The sequence below is a fragment of the Scylla paramamosain genome, chromosome 31, assembly GCF_035594125.1.
Source record: "Scylla paramamosain isolate STU-SP2022 chromosome 31, ASM3559412v1, whole genome shotgun sequence".
NCBI classification, from domain to species: Eukaryota; Metazoa; Arthropoda; class Malacostraca; order Decapoda; family Portunidae; genus Scylla; species Scylla paramamosain.
The window spans coordinates 9980081-9991316 of NC_087181.1; the positions used below are offsets into that span (position 1 = coordinate 9980081).

The window sequence follows — 11236 nt, forward strand, 5'->3', positions numbered from 1 at the left end:
AGACATTAGGTATGTAAAGAAATTAAATATGTAATGTTTGAGGAAACTAAGTGTAGTGCTATGACATGGTGTAGCCATGGGGAAAAATGGTTGAAAGTGAAATGACAGAGTGTAGATGTCATGAGTATGGAAGATGTGGTGGATACATGGGAAGACCACCATTAGTGAAATGAAGGACAGTGCTGGAATATATAAGAGAATGGGATGAAAGGATTAGAGTCTGGACAGGAATAAATGGAGATTTTTCTGCTATAGCCATTCCTTGGGGGAGACAGTTACAAACAGATGGATAGATTAGTTAATATTCTGACAGAAGGGACAGTAATTTCCTTCCACAAGGATTTATCTGCCAGATCTGTGCCGAAGGAACGTGTTACAAAGGAACAGCAGTTGTATAAATGAATAAATGAAAGATTGCCTGTGTAATATTGGCTTGAGAGTGACTACCCTTGCATAATTGGTCTGTATTTATAATGCATTTGATAAGGAACTCTATAGTATTATCCTTTCCAGGACCTGTGACTTCTGTGTCAACTTATTGATGGACACTTGGTCAAGGAACATTAGTATACTTGGTGATGAACATTCCATCACTGGCATGTGACAGTTGTTGGTGTCAGGAGATGCAGAACAGTAATGGCCACAACTCCCTGACTTGCTCCCTCTTGCACTTAACCCTGCAGCCTTGTTGCAATGAAAAAGTGTCTAAATCATTGATGTTTTATTTGGTAGTACAGCAGATTTACTGTTGTTTGTGACAGTAATGTATACAATATGAAAGAACACTTAAGGTATTTAGAAAACAGTTTTGACTCATTTTTTTGCTTTTATATATATTTTCTACCCTTTACCCAGATATAAATAAAGAATTACTATTTGCATTTCAACAGTGAAGCCAGCACAGCGCAATATTGACTCAAGGTGGGCATCTGAATCTTCTATTAGTAAATCTGGTCATGTAACTAATGACACAATTGAAGTGGAATTTCACAAGTATAAATTTTCAATATGGTATTGACGATGACATTCAGGAAATATGATACACAAGCTTCATGATCAATGCAGGCAAGCAAAATGCACTGATATCTAAGAACCCACTTCTTAGCTACAATTGAACACCCATCAAAATATATGGTTCCTCATACACAGATTTACAGATTAGATAAAAAAAATAAAAATGCTATTTGCATATTATTTATAAAAGTGTATTAGTGAGTACACTTGAATCCAATCCTACAGTCAAAAAGCTTCAGGGAATAATAATAATAATAATAATAATAATAATAATAATAATAATAATAATAATAATAATAATAATAATAATAATAATAATAATAAGGACAGATTTTAGAAGGTTTGACAACTGGCAATCAGATCTTCCACACTATTTGGCAATTTTCTACATTAACCATAAAACAGCCATTATGAAGCATGTTAGAACGAAATAGGTCAACTTAAAAACACAATTGCATTGGTACACTTCTCACGGTTCTAATATTATAAAATCAGAGGGAAATTATCCTACAGAGAACAGTAATGCAGTGACTATACAGTGGAGTAGATCATGTCTCATTGGCCCTCTTTCATGATATACTGGGCAGCCACCACCACCACCACCACCACCACCTCACACACCTGATCACACTCTGCACATGTTACACATGCTCTCAGTGCTAGACCCAATCCTCAGACCAAAACAAGCAAGCAGTAGTGAGAATCTGATTATGGTGATGAGGCACAGGAGCACTGACTGAGCATCTTGATGCTAGCACTAATATCATCAGCTGGAAGTGCCCAAATCTCACCCAACTTGGTATTATTCCGGTGCGCCTTGTTTATGTGGGACCTGTTTTGATCCTCCCTACGCCTCACACAGATGGGTTGCTGGGTTCCAATATTCTAAAATTATACTAATACATTTGTTAAAAGATATAAGATATAATAAAACATCAGCTAGATAACAAGTCTGACATACTATCAAAACATTAATGGCAGCAGTACAGTACATTCCCAGCTTGATACACAGTGAAGGGAGGGAGCGGTGCACACTTGGCCACAACACAGGGTCAGTTCCCCAGCAAGGGGGTCAGTCACTCTTTGCACACTGTCATAGCACATAGATGTCAGAAGTTGGTGCAGACGCCACAATGCACTGGCGGTCGATGTAGCATACAACACAGATGCACGCAGGATATCACACAATGACGCCACACGCTTACTGGGATTTTTCCTTGTTGCCAATGGGAAGGGCAGCCTTCACCCTGGGAACATGAGCACAATTTTACTTGTCAATCCACTTAAGGATATAAACCTTATCATATCATCATAAATCTTAACATACCCACATTTTTTGGTGTGACAATGTGACTTCCGTAAGTGATGCTTTTGAGTTCCTATGTTTTTCATGGACTTTGTCAGAAAAATAAGGAAATAAGTAAATGGTATATGTAATACTTAGATCTCCATGTATCAATCAATACTTATGTGACACCCCCTCCTCTTACAAGGACTTCCCTCAAGTAGGGATAGCAATGACAGAAGTCTCCCTCTTTTCTTGTTCCAGCATTCCTTCATTGCATATTCTGATCCTTGCTTGTCATCTCTCCTTCCCATACTTGTCTACTGTTTATTCATTCATCTGGTGGTCTCTCTCTACATTTTACCATTTAATTCCACTCATATATTCTCTTCACAAACTCATCTATTCATTCTTACCAAATGTACCACACAGTAGCCATTCAATCACTACACAATCTATTCCCTTTACTACTCTACACATACCTAGATTTTCATATTCATTTTCATTTCTCTCCACCCCAACCTGAGAACCTATACAACTCATATCTGCACATATTTGTGAAACTCATGCTGCATTCCTTGTCCACATGTCATGCATATGGCAAAACTGGAAGTACAATACTGTTTCTCATACTTCATCCCTGTCTCAATAGCATAATTCCTCTCATTTGCAATTTGCAATGTTGCTCTGACCTTCATACCTTTAACAGCCCACTCTCTTATCTCTTTCCTTCCATACCCTTCATTTTCACTTCCTCTAACAAAATCTTGAAGCTAATAAAGTAGGAACCAATGGTACACTTACTTGGACATAACATCGTTGACTTGAGTGCGAACGAGGCCAACATACTGGTCAATCTGAGCCTGGTTCTGCTCGTAGACCTTGGGAAGGGTGAAGAGAGCTACCACAGCCAAGATGACCAGCGTCAAGCCATTGAACCAGGAACCCAAGTAAGTCAGGCACCACAGCAAGCAGCCAAACTGCAATACAAGTAACAATTATATCACTGGTATATAAACAGGCTTTTCTGTTCTTTCTTTCCTGAACCCACAAGCTCTGGTGAGAATCATAAAATATGAAGGAATATCAAGACATCTCAGAAAATAAATTAATCTTTGTCTTGATTCTTTTATTCCTAGTTCATTTTAGGGAATGGCATTATGAGCAGGCTTTAATTTTTTTTTTTTTTGCCTTGGCTGCTCTCCCTCATATGACTATATTACAGGAAACTCTACAAATAATATTAATCTATTGATATTTAAAAAAAATTTACATTTGTGCCTCAACAGCACAGGCCTTACCTTCACAGAGTCAACAAGGTCCTCCACCAGGAAGAGCCTCTTCAGTTCGGTGACTGTAGAGTTGATCTGTTTCACAATAACATCTGTGGCCTCATGGACTTTGTCTGATGGCAGGTTGGTGTCTTTCTCTAGGAAGTTCCTGAAGCAAATTCATTAATTACACATATTACCTAAAATTTAGACAAAATTTAGGTTAAATCAGCACTGGAATGATGGATGATTGACCGACTCAATGTACCACAACAGGTTGTTGGAATCAAGGGTTTTTGTCCATATACTGATAAAAACACTGGCAAAGAGCCAATGACAATGATGAATGCACATTATAACTAAGAAAGTAATACAGTTGTAGTAACTAGTACAACATGACTTGGTGAATCCTCTTCAACATTATGGAGCCTCATATGTGAATATGGCTCACAGAGCACTGGCAAAGGTAAAGGTTGAAAGGAAACCTGAGCTTAAACCTCCTTTCAGATTGTAACACTTCCCTCTTGACAGCATATCAAATCATGAACTATTGCACTGTGTGAGACAAGCGTGGCATTAAATACACACCACCATGACACAAGCCAGGCACTTACTTGAAGGGATGACCATCTTGGGACTTCTGGACAGCCTGCATAATATTCTTGTACACCCTGAAAGTGATGGTTCCTGAGAGGATGGCCAGGGAGGTGTAGGAGACCACAGAGATGAGGGAGAGGTAGGCCAGGGACAACAGGATCACCATCACTCCACCAAACACCACTCCAGTTTTCTTCACATCACGCCAGTAGATCAAGTCAACCACTGCAATGCAAGCCACAAGTCAACACTTGTCTCACCACATCCTCAGCCTCTCACTAAACTTTCATACTCTTACTGTTTCATTTCTAAATGTGCTACAGCTCTATCATTTACAACTTACTCAAACTTACATTAGCTAGATCTGAATTCCTTATTTCATACATTTTAAAATAAACTATAGCCACTTGATATCTAACTCTATATTTCTAAGCAGAAGCTTCATAATTTCTACCTGTCAACTAATAAATAAATAAATAAATAAATATATATATATATATATATATATATATATATATATATATATATATATATATATATATATATATATATATATATATATATATATATATATATATATATATAGACTTACAAAACCATGAAAATTAATGGTACACTCAAGCAGTATGTACACCCTTCCCCGCTGCACAGCAGCCTGGCATTACACATTACAATACACCTTCATGTCATCCAGTGACAACACTCCAGGGTAATCTAAACACTGCTTGCAGCTGCCAGCACACACACACACACACACACACACACACACACACACACACATACACACACACACACCTGGTCCTCTGCTAATGGGTTCAGGTTCAGGACTTTGCTTTCCACTCTTCATCTTCTTGCCCATGTTAGATTATGAGACTGTGAGTGACTACTCTTACAGTGATAGCAGCGTTATTCGGAGAGACGGAAGGGTGGAGTGGCAGACAGTAGGACAGGTGCGGCGGCGGCCAGGCCAGCGTGGTGAGAGTGTTTGAAGTGACGCAAGGCCACTCACTCGGCTACGGGGCAGACTCCCCACCCTCCCTCATCTTCCACGCTGGAGCCCACTCTCTCTCCACGTATACACACACACAGACACGCTCGTACTGCGTCAGACCGCCGCTCACCCGGCGCATCAAGAGCACTTCCATATTGTTATCCTTCTTGGACCCGATCCCTTTTACTAATGCTTCATTAATGAACGATAAGGTTTCCGATGTCTTATTCAAACAACACGACGAGTGACGAGTGACAGCGTTCCTTTGCGATCCTGAAAGCTGATTGGCTGACATAGTTGTTTGGCGCCCCTTGAAGTAAAAGTAGTAAAGGTTGAAGGGAAAGTTTGAGAAGGTATAACACACTTAAATATTCTCCCTGCGACAGGGCCCGCCCTGACCACACTTGACGGCAGGGTTAGAAGAATACTGCCACAATATTCCTTGTGCTACATCGTAAAAAGCATGGGCGGAGCGAGGGAACTGGGAACCCCTTCCTCTGTCTAGATTTTTTATTTTCTTGAAATGAGACATGGCATGACAGTCACAAGTGTAGCTGAGAGGACGAGCCGTGGCAGAGGACGTGAGGGTAACTACAAGAAGGTCAAAGTTGGCAGGGGACTGAGCAGGGCGGTGGACCACATGGAGGGCGTTAAAGCTTCACGGTACTACTACTACTACTACTACTACTACTACTACTACTACTACTACTACTATAATAACTGGTGTTAAAGTTGGAGGCAAGGCTCTCGGATCGAGCCAGTTTGTGAACACCATCACCACCACGTGACACTTGCTGCGTGACTTTCGCCAGATGGATGCCAAACCGTCACCTCAGAGCAATGACACCCGCCACCTCGCAGCTCAAAATAAGTGATGTGTGATGCCGCTTCATGCCTCAAGACGCACCACCTTAAGGTATATCACCAATACCACGAACGTGCCAATGACTTCCTTACTCGTGTATTACGGTAAGGTAACGGCTAATGCTTGGCGGTGGCGGCTCACGACGGCTGGCACTTTGGAATGTCTTGGCTATGCATGGAGCCAACATTAGGCTTTATATGTTGCCCATTTTGCCCAGTGCACAAAGAGCTGGCAACCAACCTCCTTGGATCTGTACCATGCCCTCTATCTCTCTGTTGCCTACTAACACAATATTACTTCATCCGGGTCGAGTCACCTGCAGCACAACATGCTGCGTTCCTACTTATACCCAGAGCCATCATCAGCAGCATACGCTTACAACTCTCCTCACTCATCCTGGGTAAATTGTTTTGTCAATTCACTCTTAATTTTATTATCTGATCATCTGGTTGCAGTGCCTGGTCTATCTTAAGTCCTCAACGTCACCTCCCAGAGCCGTGGTGACTGGGGAGGACGTGCAGGCGAGGGCGGCGCCGGATGCTGCCAGCACCCCTTATGTCGTTGACTGAACTCCCCAACACACTTGTGCCCTTCCTTCCAGGTGTCCAGTATCGTCTTAATTAATGATCCTATACTTGAGAGAGAGAGAGAGAGAGAGAGAGAGAGAGAGAGAGAGAGAGAGAGAGAGAGAGAGAGAGAGAGAGAGAGAGAGAGAGAGAGAGAGACGTAGCACACTGAGTGTACTAAATCTGTAGCAATAACTGACGTCAAAGACAGCTAAAAATTTTCATTGCGCCGTGTGGCAGTAACCGACGGTGTCCTCAGTGGTGTGGCGGCGGCGGCGGCGGCGGCGGCGGCGGCGGCGGCGGCGGCGGCGACAGCGGCGGCAGTACTTTTGGCCGAGAATAGCCGGGACTCCCGCTCATCACCTCAGCACTCTGGACTTTATCACTGTGGCGACCTCCACGGAAGCCGGCACCCAATGGGCACCATGGCGGGGCGCGACTCGTGTCCCGGACTTGACCGCCGCCAGATTGATGCAGGGTGGTCACTACTCACTGGTGGCTGTGTCCGTGGGAAGTGCCCACTGAAGGAAAACGGCGAGGAGGGATCCGGAGCTAGCCGGCGGAGAGGGAAGAAGGGAGAGAGGAAGACCGTGCCCTCCGTAAGCCAGGACTGGTGCGGTGCCAAGCGGAGCCCGGCGGATCAGCAGAATGGGAGGCGGGTGGGCGGCGGGCGTCGTGCCCACACTGTAGTCAGCTTCTCCCGGGTAACTCACGCTATATTTACTTCTCTCCCTCCCTTACGCCCCCCGTCACACCCACCAGTAGTCCTTGGCACTGAGGCCCGCACACCTGCCCACCGCCGCGCCAGCACCTGTCTCCCTCATCAAACACCTGCCCCATAGATCACCATCGTCTCTTGCCTTGTAGGTACAAGGCGAAGCACTCATTATCATAAGTCCGTAACAACATCAATACAAACTCGACACCGTGTAATGTTAGAAAGGCTATTACTTGTAAGTTTTTCATTATCATCACCTTACTTGCGGAATCCACACTTGTGCCATGCCTTTCCCGACATACACTGCAGTGGACTACGTGACCTGAGCGTCACTCACACCGGCACTGCAGTCACTATCTGTGCTCACCGATCCATCCCATCCCAACCATTCTGAGGGTGGATACATTATTGTGTGCTGTACGTGCCTTCGTCCTCATCACCACGGTCACCCATTATTAATCCCTCACTAAGTCAAAGACTCGAAACTCTTCAGCGGCTCATCTTCCAAATCCACTTTATCTCCTCCATGACACTTTGTCCGTTCCCGCCGGTCGCCTTCACCTTGCTGGTTGGCTAAGTCGTCTGGGTCATGACGCTGCACTGGTGTCTGGATGAAGGGATTTTCTAGCATTCTTGCCTTTTGGCTTCAATCTCTCACTGTCAATACTTTCTGCCGTTATCTACATTTCCTACTCACAAATAAATTTCTCCTACTCCTCACTTCAAACACTCCCACAAAATTTTCATCCACTTAAGCACCACCACACAAAATATTTTCACCCATATTCTCAAGGGTTCGCGTTCGATGCAAAATTATTTTGTTGTAAATGCACCATCCTCGTCTTCTTTTAGTCGTGTCTCTCAACTCTCATTACTTAATCCCGCCACAGCACCACAGACTCTCCAGGCCACAACCACATCTCTCAACCACAGACCATAATGCAGAACTACCTAATTCTCCGCTTAATAACACTCCTACAAGACAAAATACGGATGTCGCAGGTGATTTAAACAAAATATTTTCACGTGCTGCCCACACAGGTGAGGTGCAACTGCCTTGATATTCACCTGCATGGCGCGAGGAAATTTCAGTGTTCTAAAGTTCATAATCTTATTCTTGGGAATGCACACACACCCCGCTGTAAGTGCACTTAACATGCACGCTTACACAAAGCGGCCCCTATTGTTAGTGTACACTATTTTACACGCGCATGGCCTCTCTCTCTCTCTCTCTCTCTCTCTCTCTCTCTCTCTCTCTCTCTCTCTCTCTCTCTCTCTCTCTCTCTCTCTGTGTGTGTGTGTGTGTGTGTGTGTGTGTGTGTGTGTGTGTGTGTGTGTGTGTGAGTGCGTCCGTGTGCGTGCGTCCGTGTGCGTGCGTGTGCGTGCATGCGCGTGCGTGCGCGTGCGTGTGTGTGTGTGTGTGTGTGTGTGTGTGCGCGCGCGCGCCCCCAAGTGTGTAACGTTCTTAGTCTGCGATCAATACTCAGCACCTGCCCCTCCCCCTCTCCCTTCCCTCAGAACCCTCCCGGAGCGGTCCCCTCTCCCCCACACTGCCTGCCCAAGCCTGTCCCGTCCAGCCACGCACACCCATACCCACTGCGTCCCCTCAACACCCACAGCTTCAGTCCACACACCCATACCCACTGCGTAGCCTTAGCACTCATAGCCTTAGCCCCACACACAGCCGCACGCTCACCCACGCCTTCAAACTGCCTCCACCTCTAACACTCATACCTATCCCCACCTGCCTCTTCCTCGCCCTCTCTCTCGCCCCTCCAGCCTTCTCCTTCAGCAATCCTCTTACCAATGCTCTCAGTCTCGACCCACTTCTTCTCTCCTTTCCTTTCCCTTTTCCTCTCCTTCTCTTTCTCTACCATCGATCAGGGACAGAATATAGAAATAATGCTTAGCTGACTATAAAACATGCAAGTGACATCAACAGCAATAATGATGACAATAACAATGGTGACAAATCTATATACTGTACTAAATAAAACACTATGTACGAATCCTAAAAGCACACTAAATTTCCACTAAATTTCCCAACCATTCAGCAATATTCACACACACACACACACACACACACACACACACACACACACACACACACACACACACACACACACACACACACACTTCTAATACTATTTTCAATACCTAAATGCACAGATCAATGCATGTACTTAATCAACACCAACATGATCTACTATGTACACATCAATATATTATGTTTGTAGAGCGGTACTTTGGAAAATAAAAGGAAAAGAAGGGAGCACACACACACACACACACACACACACACACACACACACACACACACACACACACACACACACACACACACAGAGGGCCATCATTAATAATAATGAAAAAATAAATAAATAAATAAAACGCAGCAAGCGATCGTAACTTGAAGCACATCTCGGGGCAAGGACGAACTGAACACTGGTAATGGAACAGGTGGAACAGGTGAAGGTAAGCAGAGGTACGAGTAAAGGTAAGCAGGAACAGATCAAGGTGTATAGGTAAGATAAAGGGAACACAAATAAGGTCAAAAGTAACATGGTAAAGGTACTAATAGGTAAGGTAAGCACGGCATTGAAACAAGGTAAAGGGAACAAAGGTATGGTAAAAAGTAACGCAAGTATAGGTCACGATAATCAGGTATACAGGTAAGGTAAAGGTAATACAGGTAAAGATATGATAAGCAGGTATACAGGTAAGGAGTAACACAGGTATAGGTAATAAAAAGCATATATACAGATGAGGAATAACACAGGTAAAACTAATGATAATCAGGTATACAGGTAAGGAGTAACAAGGGTATAGGTAATGATAAGCAGGTATACAAGTAAGGTTAAGGTAACACAGGTGAAGACACAAGTAAGCAGGTACACAGGTAACAGGAAGCTACAGGTGGAAAGAGCGAACATAGCATTAGTCAACAAGTCTGAGCGGCGGTCGCAATAAGGAAGCAAAAACTGGAGCCGATTCTAACCAAGCGAGTTATAAGAAAGCAAATCATAAAAGAAGGTTGAGAAGCAAAGGACCGTCTTACCTCGTGGATCCAGCTGAGCAGGGTTGAACCACGCCCCTGTGTAAGCGTGCGAAAAGGAGGAGAGAGAGAGAGAGCAGAGTTAAACAGCTGCCGGCCTCACATCACAAACCACTAGTAGTTATGACAGCAGCAGCAATAGTAGTAGTAGTAGTAGTAGTAGTAGTAGTAGTAGTAGTAGTAGTAGTAGTAGTAGTAGTAGTAGTAGCAGCAGCAGTAGTAGTAGTAGTAAGTCAATGATGATTGGCGGTAGCGATGGTAGTGGAAGTAGTAGTGATAGTAGTAGTGATAGTAGTAATAATAGTAGTAGTAGTAGTAGTAGTAGTAGTAGTAGTAGTAGTAGTAGTAGTAGTGATGGTGGTCGTGGTAGTAGTTGCAGTTATTGTAGTATGATTATGATGGTGATAATGAGTAGTAGTAGTAGTAGTAGTAGTAGTAACGACAAGTGCCTCAAAAACAAAAACACTAGTAATGCACTAAATTAAGAGCTGTGGCAAACCCTTATCAGGAAAAGAAACAATCCTGACAAATAATGCTACTCTTTTCTTGTCAGACTAATACTAAGACATAAATGACGTGAACTGCCTCATCAAATAGAACATGTCATAAAGAGAAGCCATATGCAAGACAAGGCGGGAACATAAGATCGGAAGTTCTTTCTACGGACACAAGAAAAAAAAAAAAGTTTCTCAATGCAATGCAAGGAAATTAGTAGGGAAAAGAATTAATCAACGAATGTTATATTAGGGACAAAAAGGTAAAAGGAAAAGAGTTATATATACTGTGTGTGTGTGTGTGTGTGTGTGTGTGTGTGTGTGTGTGTGTGTGTGTGTGTGTGTGTGTGTGTGTGTGTGTGTGTGTGTGTGTGTGTGTG

General features: G+C 43.5%; 1 protein-coding gene across 2 annotated transcripts in view; it reads right to left on the reverse strand.

The window, feature by feature from the left end:
- Positions 1-706: 706 nt before the first annotated feature.
- Positions 707-11236, reverse strand: part of LOC135116445 (reticulon-2-like) — a 41642-nt gene continuing 31112 nt past the window's right edge. Inside the window, exons 2-6 of one of the 2 annotated variants that reach the window (XM_064033909.1) lie at positions 10366-10401; positions 4185-4392; positions 3601-3739; positions 3104-3279; positions 707-2261 (exon numbers count right to left, since the gene is read on the reverse strand). In XM_064033909.1, coding sequence (XP_063889979.1) covers positions 2216-2261; positions 3104-3279; positions 3601-3739; positions 4185-4392; positions 10366-10401 — 605 coding nt within the window. In that variant the 3' untranslated portion in view covers positions 707-2215. The remainder of the gene's footprint in view (positions 2262-3103; positions 3280-3600; positions 3740-4184; positions 4393-10365; positions 10402-11236) is intronic. The other variant, XM_064033910.1, reaches the window with a different exon arrangement.